Below are 14,210 nucleotides of genomic sequence, written 5' to 3' on the forward strand. Positions count from 1 at the left end.
CTCCTTCCTTTAATTTTGGAGTATAGGTGTTAGGAAAGTTGAGATATTTGCGATCCGCTTATCTGTGTCTGTTTTTCTACTTGACTGTCGAGGAGATATTGAGAAGTTTAGTTTTCAGTAATAAGAAATGTGTTTTGAATTAATGAGGAAATACCTCGAATTTTGTCCAGAAGGCGATAAAGAAGAAGGAAAAAGAATTGGGATCTGCAGATGATTAAGAGTAAATTCGATGAGATGTTTACTCCATTTCGAACCTGTTGCTCGTGCAAGACTTACTTGCATCATCAACAAAGAATCTTCAAAGTGTTGAATAGTTCCATCGAGCAATGGATTGCTAGTTGATAACACAATTAGAATTCTGTTTGGTCTCGTTTAGGTTCTGTTTATCGAGTGAAATAAGTGTGTTTGTGGTGGAATGGTTCAAAAGGATGGCTTACACGGCTTATCATGCAAAATGAAAATTAAAAAAATTGCTGCGCATGATGAAGTCAACAAAGTTTTTTCTCATGCATTTTCTTCAGCAGGATTTCCAACCATGTTACAACCGCCAGGTATGTCTAGAGATGATGGTAAAAGACCTGATGGAATGACCCTGATTCCATGGAGTCATGGAAATCTCTTATTTGGGATGTAACCATAAGAGATACATTGGCGCCTTCATACATTAATGAATCTAGCAAGAAACAGCGGTCGATTGCGGACAACGCAGAAAGATTTAAACACAATCATTATAAGCGTTTAAAAGAAAATTATTTGTTTACTCCTCTAGCTTTCGAGACTTTAGGCTGTATGGGACCTGAAACAAAGAAATTCATTGAGAAATTAGGAAAAATTATAAAGGCCACTTCAGGGGAACCGCGATCAATGGATTATTTATTGCAGAAAATTTCAATTGCGATACAAAGAGGCAACGCTGCGTGTATTTTGGGGACTTTGGGAACGGATAGAGTAGATGATTTTTATGTTTTGTAACCTTTGATTTTTGAAAAGATCGTTTTTTTACGGGCTGCATCATTGTGAGCAGCCTTTTTTTTTCGCATATTTGAATTGAAAGATGTGCAGAATAATATGCCGTTTTATGTGTTACTACTATTAGTATTATTATTTTGAAGCGTATAGGCCCAACGGCTTTGAAATGAACATGTGACTGGATCAACAATCATCAACATTAGTAACATTAGTAACATTAGAAACATCAACACGACATTACACCGTCACATATTCATAATCGCCACAAATAAATCACACATCTAGAATATGTCTTTTTTTAGTGACTAAATTATCGAAGTTCATGGTGTCACTGTACATACATAAAACATTATCGAAGTTCGCTGCGCAAATAGAACATTATCTAAATTTTCAGTTCATAAATTAACGTTCTGGAAATGACATGTTTAAATCTAGCCCATTTTGGTTCTAAAAGTGTCACCGAAATTGTGAATATTATTACATTACAGTAGATAAAGCTTTATCAAACCAAGTTTCACTATAAAAAATTCAGAACAATATTTGAACTAATTTTTTTTTTTAAATATGTCGGAAGGTGATACTAATGTAGTAGCTGTGACTGGAGGCACAATTTGTCTTATTTATGGATTCATTATGTTGGGATGGTTGATAAGGTTTGTATTCATACTTCTTAATCACTAGCAAATTATCATTTTTGCTTTCAAAACTTTCAAAGTATCTCCGTCTACGTAGTTATATTTTATTTTTTTAATTTTCAATACTGAACTTCAGAAAAACGGCAGACATAATCTATAATGGCACTGGTTTCACTAACTCAATTAAGTTAATGATACAATCGCTAAACCGAACTGGTGTGCATACGTTATTTTGCACCAGCTGGTCCCATTTGGAATTGTATGTGACCAGCTGGTGCAAAATAACGTATGCACACCAGTTCGGTTTAGCGATTGTAGAATGTGTTAAGGTATTTGTAATCTGTAGTTTTTTCTCTTCATTTAAACAAAACGACAAGATTACTTCAAATATTAACAAACACCAGTATTGATTCCTGCTTCCAGCTTCCATGAAGTAGGTACTACAATTAGACGAAAACATGTATGATGCTTTTTATGTTTTTCGTAGCTTCTTTGAATCGTCGAAATTGCGTATTGAAGCTACGCAGACTAATTTTCCTTTTCTGTCTCTAATAATAAAAATTACGCAAATTTTTATTTTGATGTGTTGGTGTTTGTGATCCTAAGCCGATCATAATCCAACTCTTCAAAATAAACATTTGGACATAGGTGCAATGCACCTGGTGCATATCATTTTTATGTGTCGATGCAAAGATAAACCTAAACTCCCTCTCCAAGCTGTTGCATAATGTTAGTCTTACCACACAGAGACATATAAAATTACTTTTCCGTCGCACAAAGTACAATATGTAAAACTACCATTTTAAATTGCAGCGCATAGCTCAAGGAAAGCAATTTACAAAGGATGTACGGGCAGAAAACAAAGTAGTAATTGTTACTGGATCTAGTGGAGGTATTGGTAAGGAAACCGCTCTAGATCTTGCCTCACGTGGAGCCACAGTGTACATGGCTTGTCGAGACATGCAGAAATGTGATGAAGCTAGATTGCAAATAATTGAAAAAACGGGAAATAGTAAAGTCTACGCAAGGAAATTAGATTTGGGATCGTTGGAGTCAGTCAGAAATTTTGTGAAAGAGTAAGTGCTAAAAAATCCAAAATCTTTATTCAATTTGTTTATCTTTGGAAATTCAATCATCGCATAGGTTTCTCGAAGAGGAGGACCGACTCGACATTTTAATAAACAACGCGGTGTTATGAATTTACCAAGGTGGGAGACTGAAGACGGATTCGAAATGCAACTTGGAGTTAATCACATGGGACATTTCCTTCTTACCAGCTTATTACTGGATACACTGAAAGCATCAGCTCCGAGTCGGATAGTCGTTGTAGCTAGTAGGGCTTATTTAATTGGTGTCATCAGAAAAGACGATTTGAATAGCAAGAAATCGTACAACAAATACAAAGCATATTTTCAAAGTAAATTAGCAAACGTTCTGTTCGCAAAGGAGCTGTCAAAACGCTTACAAGGGACAGGAGTTACTTGTAATAGTCTACATCCCGGTGTTGTACAAACTGAACTTATGCGATACCAATCGATAGTCAGTAAACTAATGATTATGTTTCGTATATTCCAAAAAAGTCCAAAGTCAGGAGCGCAGACCCAATTGATGGTTGCATTAGATCCCGATTTGGAGAAGGTGTCAGGAAAATATTTCGATAATTGTAAAATGAAAAAGAGAGGGCAGTGCAGCTAAAGACGATGAAATGGCAAAATGGTTGTGGAACACAAGCGTTGAATGGACTAAAAGTGATCAGAGATTTTAAAGTGATTCCAGAATAGGTTTTTAGCTTCTAAATCGTTTTGTTCGTTCCATGTGTTATTCACTGCAATAAGAGTACAGACTGTTCAAACTCTGTCTAACTTTTCGTCCATTCAACATTGCGCAATGGCTCCCCTAGCTTTTTTTTGTTGACAACATTGATTGTAAATTATTAGTGGTTTAAATTGTCGTTTTGCTTTTAACTTTGGAATTATAAGAAAATCTTACTGCACGTAGTGTGAATAACTTTTAGAGACTATTCGCACATACACACTCTTATTTGTCAATAAAATAGAAAACTTTGTTATGATTGTTTTAAATAAGACAATTCGCGAGAATATTACACCTGTGGAAAAACAAAATACATATGTAATTCACTCTGTCGTATGACCATATCCATCAAGTCGTTTATATTGGTCATTCTTCATGTTGTGATTGGATTGACATAGCTATACACCTAGGTTATAGACATTGGTACAGCATATGGAACAAGCTTCCACCCTCAAAACGCTCATCCCTATATAGTGGTCGATTTTTGTGCATAATTTATTAGTTCATAGAACCACTAACATAAAGTAAGCTCAACAAAAGTTTTTACGTTTTAATCAGCTTTCTTTGTTCCCTGCCTTCCATTCATTCCGCATGTATACCAAATGCAACTCTTCACATTTTTACAATTTTACCGAGTGAGTGAGACGACTCTCTTTATTTTTCCTATTGAAAACGATGTGCAACAAATATAACTGCAGAACACTTAATGTCATGAAAAAACTTATGTGAGTTTATTTTAATACAAAAACCAAACAGCAACTATTTTCTCGAGCAGTATTTTAATGTTTCTGGCAGGAAAATTTAATTAATTGACGACAGCAATGGACGATTGGCTATTTACATTAATTTTATGCTATTTCTGCAGCATAAAACGTAAGAACTAGGCACCTACTGCTCAATGCGTATTATGTTTGCAAATTGTACCGTGGGCGAATTAAATTTATTGCGGAAATGTACTGCAGAAATAATTTGTTGCCAAATAAAAATGATGATTAGAAACAATAAAAGAGGAATCAAATACGTATAAAAAATTTATCCCGTTTTGAATGCACGCACACATTATGCTCCTATTCGCATGCTAATTTTCCGAGTTTTATAAGTGAGAACTACCAATCACAATTGATTTTTATAGTTGACTAAGAACAGTAAAAGCTTACACCAGAGTTTTGACATAAAGATATCACCAACTTAAATTATTACCATTTAGTCAAAATTTAGTTTAAAAATATTGGTTACATGCAAGCATAGCTTGCGTTAATTATATTATCTTATATATTTATTTCGTCAAATATTGTTTACGTTTTGCGTAATAGTGTTCGTTCGGATACAACTTCAACGATTAACGAGCATTGAATGGTCAAGAACTATCCATCATAAATTTGTGATTACCAAAAAGATCATTGGAAAAACAATTTTCGATATAAAAATATTCAAAACAATATTTGACCGACGTTGAACCTTTTTCGGAAAAATTATTGTTGTTAAATATGTCGGAAGGTGAAACTAATGTAGTAGCTATGATTGGAGGCACGTTTGTCTTATTGCTGGATTGATTATGTTGGGTTGGTTGATAAGGTTTGTGTTGATACTTCTTAATCACTAATAAATTATCATTTTCGCTTTCGAGACTTACAAAGTACCTATGTCTACAGAGTATTTTGTTTCCTATATTTTATTTCTTCAACACACTTCAAGCAAAAGTGCTTGGAGTGACAGCTACCAAATAGAGTACTATTTGTATAAAAAATGTTTTTGATACGCTGTCTATCCCATTTCAGTATTCCATTCAGCGTTTATGCTTGAAGTGCGTTGATTTCTTTAATTAATAACACCTGAACTTGATAAAAACACGGTTCCACCTCTATGGTTCCACTAACTCAATTAAGTCAAGTCAAGACTATTTTATGGTATCTGTAATGCAAGATTGCTTCTCCATTTAAATAAAATCTCAATATTACTTCAAACATTATCAGAGACACAAATATTGATTCCTGCTTCCATGAAGTAGGTACTACAATTAGACGAAATATGCTTGATGCTTTTTATTTTTAAATGATTTTCCATGTGTGTATATCAATAACAGTAAAGATAATAATAGGAGCCGATAATTTTAATTTTGTAGCATACCCACTCGCTATGAGTTTTCTTCATTATTATGTCCTAGAATTATAATAGTTATTTAACAAACAGCCTTGAAAGTGAATGTACAGTCAGAAGCAATGAAACTTCTGCATGAATTTGGCTTCAGCTGTTTTTTAACTGATACATTGTAATGCCATATAATCGAACCTGTTTATAAACAGTTTTGATTTTTTTGTGGATCAGCTGAAGCAAATTCATGCTGAAGTTTCACTGCCTCTAACTGTACCAGAGCATGTATACAGACGTTACAGATGATTCTCTGTCATGGGCAAAGACAGGTAAACCGTACATATCTTTACCGTTGTTACAAAATAGCAGAAGAAGTTGATTGATCGGAGGTGATATCTCGTACCTGGTAAATGTTTATACATGTATAGCAATAGATGCCCTGATGTTGTTCGAAAATTGTGACATACTCACGCTGACAATTATAATGACACATTTTAGTCGTAAAGAACCTTTATAAAATGTTGGAATTCCGTTTAACAACGAAAGATTTATAACAGTGCAGTTTCTAGTGCATCAACGCTTCAACTCTCCAAAAAACACTTCTTCTTGCCACTTCTTGTAAAATAAAAAAAATCTTTGATGCATTTAACCATTGCCTTTAGTCAACGCACACAAAATATTTTCATAGAAAATTCTCTAAACTCTGGTTTACGTAAGCAGTACCATGCAGGGCCTATTATGTAGAATTAAATTTTGCAAAAAATTCCCAAATTCTCCTCAAATTTGCCAAATTTTTCAAAAAATAACTTCTACACACCTTCAGTCAAATTAATTGCTTTCTTCACTTTAAATTGTTCTAAAACAGACAAAGAACGCAAAGACTTGCAAAATGTGCTGAAAATGAAGCGTAAATTTGTGCAAATTTTTTGTGAATTTCTGTGAATTTTGCAAATTTTGCAAATTAATTCTACATAATAGGCCCTGGACCATGTCTTCGTATGGTTTGTTACTTCCGACTAGTTAAATTAAAAATTTAGACAGAGGTTACATAATCTACTACTGTTAAAAGTAGTCTTTCCCAGGGAAAGTTTCCCTAGTATAGCACGAAGTACAATATGTAAAACTATCATTTTAAATTTCAGGCGCATAGCTCAAGGAAAGCAATTTACAAAGGATGTACGGGCAGAAAACAAAGTAGTAATTGTTACTGGATCTAGTGGAGGTATTGGTAAGGAAACCGCTCTAGATCTTGCCTCACGTGGAGCCACAGTGTACATGGCTTGTCGAGACATGCAGAAATGTGAGCAAGCTAGACTGCAAATAATTGATAAAACGAAAAATAGTAAAGTCTATGCAAGGAAATTAGATTTGGCATCGTTGGAGTCTGTCAGAAATTTTGTAAAAGAGTAATTGCAATCGAGCGAAATCTGTATGCCATTTCTCTATCTTTGTTAATTTGATCCTCATAGGTTTCTTGAAGAGGAGGAACGACTCGACATTTTAATAAACAATGCGGGCGTTATGAATTTACCGAAGGTGGGAGACTGAAGACGGATTCGAAATGCAACTTGGAGTTAATCACCTGGGACATTTTTTCTTACCAATTTATTACTAGATACACTAAAAGCATCAGCACCGAGCCGAATAGTCGTTGTAGCTAGTATGGTTTATTCATTGGGTGTCATCAGAAAAGACGATTTAAATAGCAAGAAATCGTACAACAAATTCACAGCATATTTTCAAAGTAAATTAGCTAACGTTCTGTTCGCAAAGGAGCTGTCAAAACGCTTAGAAGGAACAGGAGTAACTTGTAATAGTCTACATCCCGGTGTTGTACAAACTGAACTCATGCGATACCAAACCATAGTCAGCAAACTAGTGATTCCGTTTCGTATATGTCTAAAAAGTCCAAAGTCAGGAGCGCAGACTCAATTGATGGTTGCATTAGATCCCGACTTGGAAAAGGTGTCAGGAAAATATTTCGAAAATTGTACAATGGAAGAAGAGTCCAGTGTTGCTAAAGATGACGAAATGGCTAAATGGTTATGGAACAAGAGCGTTGAATGGACTAAAAGTGATCAAGATTTTAAATTATTAGTTGTTCACTTTATTTATGCACTTTAACAAAATATAATGTTACCATTACTCAAATAGTCACATTCAGTTGATTAATTTCAAGTAAAAGGAAAACATAAAAACATTCACCGTGAACCCTTGTTTCAGTTAATGGCAAGTTAAGATACGACAACAGATATTAACCTCTCGGAGCAATTAACCCTTCAGAAACGATATAAGTGAATCTATGAATCACAACTTGTGATTAACAAAAAAAAACATAGAAAAACCTTCGAAACAATGTTCGAAATAAATATTCAAAACAAAAATGTACCGCCGGTTGAAACTTTCCGAAAATCAAATTGTTGTAAAATATGTCCGAAGGTGAAACTTTGATTGGATTGAATTTGATTTGGGGATTGATTATGTTGGGATTGTTGATAAGGTTTGTATTGCTACTACTATCGGTATAGCTTTCGAGACTAATAACAGCCGAAAGCGTGGTTACATAATCCAAATCGTCAAAATAAAAATCGGGACAGTGATTACATACGATATTTTATCTGCCGCGTACAGATGTATCCAGATAAACAAAGCTCTAGAGAGATAAATACGAGATAATAAATATTATATGTCCTGTGCCCAATTGTTTATTTTGACGAGTTGGTGTTTGTGATCCCAAGCCGAAAGCGAAATGTTTGTGCATATAATTTTTGTGTCTCATAGAAATTTTATTATTATAAATTCAACAAAAACGTTTTTTTTTTTGTTACAAGAAATAAAGCGTTTACAAAATATAAAAAATTTCGTTCATATTTTCGGACGTATCGAATGTAGCCATTACACCCTCAGCATTGTTTCTTTGAATGGCTAAACTTATCCGTTGTTTTAGATACGCCTTTGATATAATTTTTTATGTGGCGATGCAAAGATTAACCCAGAGGGAGTTTGCTGATGCATAATGTTAGTCTTACCACACAAGTATTGTAATAGCTCCGCTCGTATGGAAAACTTGGAGTCGAAAATTGTAATATGTTATTGTAATTGAAAATGAGTCTGCGTAACTTTCAGCAAAGTAGGAGAGATGTCTATCAATTTTTAGTCGTTGTCCCCGTCCCAAGCCTATCTAGCAAATCGTAATTGTGTGGTCATATATTTGGAGTATATGTATAGCTTGGTGTATATTATGATAGCAGTGCGTTGGTTATTCTCTTTCAATATTATTCTAAGAGCAGAATATGCGCGTGTGTCGATTTTAACATTGTTACTGTGTCTCTCACATGTCTAGACCAATGTCAAAGAAAAATTCATAAGCTCTACAAACAGTTTTCAATATTTTGCAAATTAATTAAAAAAACTACTTTCACTTGAACTTGGCCATCATGCAAAACGACCTGGGATGGGTTGAGTATACCATGCCAGAAAGCGGAAAATCAGAAGAGGTATATAGTCACTGGCGAACTGCATTGTTATGCAAAGAGGCTGTCTATGAATTCAACTCTGTTTTCTGTTTTTTTTTTCTTTGATACAGGCAATCAACGAATGTCGTCCTGTCAAACCAAGAGGACGTACAGACTTCTTCTTTTTAGTCTTGAATTTCGTTTTCATCGTCATTTTGGTATGACACACCACGCTTTGGCTTACCGGCCGGCAAAAGTACAACTTGCTGTTTATTGTGATTTCAGTTCATTCTCTTCGGATATTGCTTCTTCAATGGGTCAATTTACAGACAAATCAATGGTTATGATAGTTGCGGCAATGTGTGCGGATTAAAGAATTCTAGAAATGAGGATGAAATGTGCTCTGTAACTTTACTGATAAGTCATTGAGGTCGAATGTGTCGTCACTGTTTTCTTTTTAGAATCCTGATAAACGAAACGAAAATTTCCTACTCATAAAAAAGATTCGGTATAGAGAATTCACCATAATTGATCGGCAGTGTGTCGCAAACTGCTCTGAATATCCGAACTATGTACAGGATGGGATTTTTTGTACAAATGGGAAAGTGAGCCGAGGAGTTAGAAATATGTTTCCCACAAATCATCTTGAACTTGGTGCTGTTGCAGTTGTTTTGTTGATTGCCGTCGTTTTTGCAGACATTGTTCTCGTGCTATTACGCTATGCCACAAAAATCGTTGTGTGGTTCACGGTCGGTTTCGTTGCTGGGTCGCTAGTTATTTTAAGTATTTATCTTCTTTATTTGGGAATGATGCTCGAGGGGATTGTCTTCACATTATTGACGGCCATTGTGTTCTACTTCATCTACAAAACTCGTCAACAAATAAAATTCGTCATTAAATTGTTCAAAGAAGCTGCGACTGCGCTGATGTATATGCCACTGCTTCTGTTCGAGCCACTATTGACCGTTTTGTCAGTGACTATCGCTACCCTCCTTTGTGTTTACTTTATGCTCGTAATTGACTCAGCTGGATTTTATAACAAGGAACTTGACCTCTTCGAGAAGAACTGGGTCATGAAGTTCACATATTGCCTGAATTATTTCGTTTTCTTTTGGTTCGTTCAGTTTATCGTTGGGTGTCAACATTTCGTTATAGCTGGAACCGTATCGCAATGGTACTTCACACGCAACAAATCGAAAGTACGGTCACCGATTTGCAACTCTTTCTACAACTTGATTTTCTTCCATTTGGGAACCATTTGCTTGGGATCATTGATGCTGACTATAATAAAACTAATTCGTATGGTCATGCGCAGAGTAAAGGCAAGAAAAGTTTATATAAATTGGTCAGTACCACGCACATTTATTTCCCCTTGTTTTACAGAGACTTATGAGAGAATCCGATAACATTGTATTGATTGCCTTAAGCTATGTTTACGAATTCATGATGAGTCTCTTAGAAGGTATCATCAGCTTCTTGAACAACAACGCTTACATTGTGACAGCGATTGACGGATTGCCACTGTTTGCTGCTGGAAAACGGGCCGTTCATTTAATCTTCAACAACTTCGGCGAACATATGGCTAGTCAAACTGTAGGAGATCTCGTCATTGGCTCATGCAAATTATTCATATTTTTGCCATCCTTCTTAGTCGGCATCGAAATGATATCGGTAAAGTGATTGACTGACTGATTCGTGATTGTTATCTACAAATTTAGCACTTTTTTTCTACTATGTGTTTAGTCCGGCCTGTCATTGATCGTTGTTTTACTTTTGGCCATACTTGTCTCTCACGTTATGATGTCAACGTTTGAGACTACTGTCGACACGTTGTTCATCTGTTACAGCATTGATTCCGAGGAAAATGATGGCGAGGAGCGACCATATTTTATGTCTGACAACTTGATCATTGCAATGGTCGAAACCAAGAATTTGGAACCTCCAAAAACACCAATAGAGCCCCAACAAGTTTAAATTTAAGAAAACTTTAACATTATTGACAATAAATCGAAACCTTCCTACCTAATACACGCTTTGAAGACAATAATTTTAGTCGATGTTTGTGCTTTCAAAAATTGGTAAATTAATGTGAATAATTACGATTAATGCACGCAAGTTTCATAAATAAAAAGATTTCAAGTGGATTTTGACTTCATTTTTTTTAGATTCGGGTAGTTTCATGGGAATGGACGAAATCGGGAGTTTCCCCGCATTGCAACGAATTGTCGAGGAGTAAAAATTTTAAAAATTAAATATAGTAAACTAGCGATTCCGTTTTGTATATGTCTAAACAGTCCAAAGTCAGGAGCGCAGACCAAATTGATGGTTGCAATAGATCCGGACTTAGAAAAGTTCTCTGGAAAATATTTGGAAAATTGTACAATGGAAGAAGAGTCCAGTGTTGCTAAAAATGACGAAATGGCTAAATGGTTATGGCACAAGAGCGTTGAATGGACTAAAAGTGATCAAAGATTTTAAATTTTTAGTTATTGTAACTGCCATTCTATATCACGTTATTTATGCACTTTAACAAAATATAATTACTCAAATAGTCATATTCAGTTGATTAATTTCAATTTAAAGGAATTCACCGTAAACCCGTTTTTCGGTTAATCAGATACAACAACAAGTATTAACCTCTCGGAGCAATCACTAAGTTAATCGCAATATAACGATAAAATCGGTTACTTCTTTGATTGAACATCTCGAAGTTTCAGTTACAAAATATTTCAGTTGTCAGTTTCAGTTGTCCTAACATATAAATAAGACTGACTGTCTGCCTTTAAGCTGCATACTTATACAAACCTTAATATTGGTTTTATGATCTTTAAAAAATATAAGCCATTCATGTCATAAGCACATCGCTAGTATCGAGTCTATTACTTTTTTCATCCAAAAATTTTTAAGATACTAAAAGTCTTTCTTAGGGTGTGAGAAATTTCGCCGAAGGCGAGGTCTGGAATCGAATACGCTAAAAAAGACTTTTAGTCCGTGGTACGAATAGTATTTTTCATATTGGACGGAGAAAAATGCGACGAAGTCCTAGGGTCCTAGGTATGAAAGATATGTCTTTCATACGTATGACCCGAAAAGTTCCACGGTCTAAAAATCTTTTTTAGCGTACTTCTAACATGTCCTAGGTACGAAATGTACTATTATATAAATCACATTGACCATGATATTCGCTAATCTTCATTGACGCAATAGATAAATAAATTATAGATGAAATGACTGTCCATAATAAATTGTGGATTTACTGGAAAAGCGTAGCAAACGATGGGTCACTAAATCACTGAACATAATGACATTTTTAAATCCATACTGTTGTGCCTAAGATGTTTATTTTACTACTATGAAATATTTTGATCTCAATGTCAAAGCTCGATTTAACAAATATACTCAGCGTATTGATGATGCTGGTCTTCCTCAAAATACCAACAACATCTTCCGAACTTACCGACAGTGAAATTATCAACTCTGAAACATATAAAGCATTTTTGAACAATTTGTTGAATACATCGAAACAACTTCAGCGTACACAAGAAGCTGGCAACAAAGCCGTAAGAGAGCAAAAAGAAAATGAGTCACCATACGAGCGAGTGATACGAAATTTACGCACAAATTGGGAGACGCCAATGAATTATTTACAAGAGCGTGGCTACTTCCAAAATGCAGAACCGAAAATGGATAGTAACAGTAGCCCTCTCTCAATGGACGCATATAATTTGATAAATGGTGCGTCATTGAATCCCTCAACGTCCAAGAATTTGTACAATTTTCCTGGTGTTCCGAATGCAATACTATCAACTGACAGAACTGATCGGAACTGCAACTATCCTAGCATGTACAATGATTTAGCGTGTTTTGATCAGTATTTTGGAGAAAGTATGACTAAAAGTATCAAAGACAAATGGAATTCATGGTTTCATAAGAATCAATCTACAACCACCACCACTACCTCAACCACTACGACCACAAATCCTCCTACCACATCGACCACAACACCGTACCCGATCGCCAATAAAACAACCGAAGTGACTTCTGATTTGAGCTTGCAAGACGCAAAAGATGGCCTCGAATTTTTCAAAATCTACAATGATTTTATGCTTGCCAAACTGGCATCAAAGCTCTCTCAAGATGCACATGAGCGTCGAATGTTAAAAAGTACGCAAAATCAAAATGAGAACCAAGAACAAAATGCACTACCTCCAGTATTCCAGAATCCGACACAAGCTCCCCATTTGCTTGATTTTTCAACGATAAATGAGAACGACATACAAATTTTGAAGGAATTGGACTCATGTTTGAAAAATAAAAAAAGTTCAGCGAATTCGGATGGTAAAATTTCTATAGTAGAAGCCGATGGGACAGTCAATGATGTCCAAAATGATAATCGAGGTATTTACGAAAGACATTTTGATAAATACAATTTTTTGTTGTCATAGATGAATCACAAAAAGATAAACTTTTTACGTCAAATTTACTCTACTTTCTTGAGAGCATTAATTGAAAAACGACTTTAAATCGAGAAGCCGTACCAATGGACTATATCTCCTATACGAAATATGCATAGAAAGGTAAAGGTTCAAAGAGAATACTCACCAAAGACCTGCATTTCATGTATTCGGAATTCGTATATTGTTGATTCAATAACCAAAGCCTAATGCTTACATTCGTCGTGGCTGTTGATAACTGTCTATAGAACTATTTAATGACCTATTGCGCCTTTCACATGTTACAGACGGCAAGCATATGACCAGTATTATAATCGGATGTATTACTTCCGTCTATCAAAGTATTTCTATCTGCTGATTTAAATCTATTCTTAAATTTGTTTAACATGCGTTTTTCTATCTGAAGGACCATATTACCTAGAGCTTGTCATTACTTTTGTCGTCATTATCGATAACAAATGAATAGTATTTGACAAGGTAATGTTAAAATAGGATCAAAAATTTGAGCATTTTCACTTTTATGAATGGCTAGTTGATCCATTTATCGATAGTACACAATCAATTTTAATCAAAATAAATAATGTAGCCAGTAAACAACAATTCTGTTTCCTTTACAGTAAACAATACGTACTTGCCAACGAAATTAAAATTTTTGGCTCATCTTCACCACGAAATTGTTGATATTGGTCAAAATAAGCCTTTTATTAAACCAACAGTCAATCGCAGCGGTTGCAATGTTGATTACAAATCCACGTAATCACAAATAAAATTTGTTCAATGAATGAAAACGCTTT

The 14,210-nt window shown here is 34.9% G+C and overlaps 2 protein-coding genes and 2 pseudogenes across 2 annotated transcripts; all 4 read left to right on the forward strand.

Annotated features, from left to right (window-relative positions):
- The first annotated feature begins 1,533 nt into the window (after positions 1-1,533).
- Positions 1,534-3,612, forward strand: LOC119084545 (annotated as a pseudogene).
- Positions 3,613-6,495: 2,883 nt separating this feature from the next.
- On the forward strand, positions 6,496-7,631 carry LOC119084552 (annotated as a pseudogene).
- A 1,237-nt stretch (positions 7,632-8,868) lies between these two features.
- Positions 8,869-10,389, forward strand: LOC119084553 (choline transporter-like protein 1). The gene is made up of 4 exons (XM_037194568.1): positions 8,869-9,004; positions 9,094-9,180; positions 9,248-9,388; positions 9,424-10,389. Exons 1-4 carry the CDS (start codon positions 8,945-8,947, stop codon positions 10,366-10,368), a joined length of 1,233 nt encoding a protein of 410 aa, XP_037050463.1. The 5' UTR covers positions 8,869-8,944; the 3' UTR covers positions 10,369-10,389.
- On the forward strand, positions 10,389-10,981 carry LOC119084551 (choline transporter-like protein 1). Its single transcript, XM_037194567.1, has 2 exons — positions 10,389-10,633; positions 10,706-10,981. Exons 1-2 carry the CDS (start codon positions 10,406-10,408, stop codon positions 10,934-10,936), a joined length of 459 nt encoding a protein of 152 aa, XP_037050462.1. The 5' UTR covers positions 10,389-10,405; the 3' UTR covers positions 10,937-10,981.
- The last annotated feature ends 3,229 nt before the right edge of the window (positions 10,982-14,210 follow it).

This window comes from Bradysia coprophila, unplaced genomic scaffold (assembly GCF_014529535.1).
Source record: "Bradysia coprophila strain Holo2 unplaced genomic scaffold, BU_Bcop_v1 contig_768, whole genome shotgun sequence".
Taxonomy (NCBI): Eukaryota; Metazoa; Arthropoda; class Insecta; order Diptera; family Sciaridae; genus Bradysia; species Bradysia coprophila.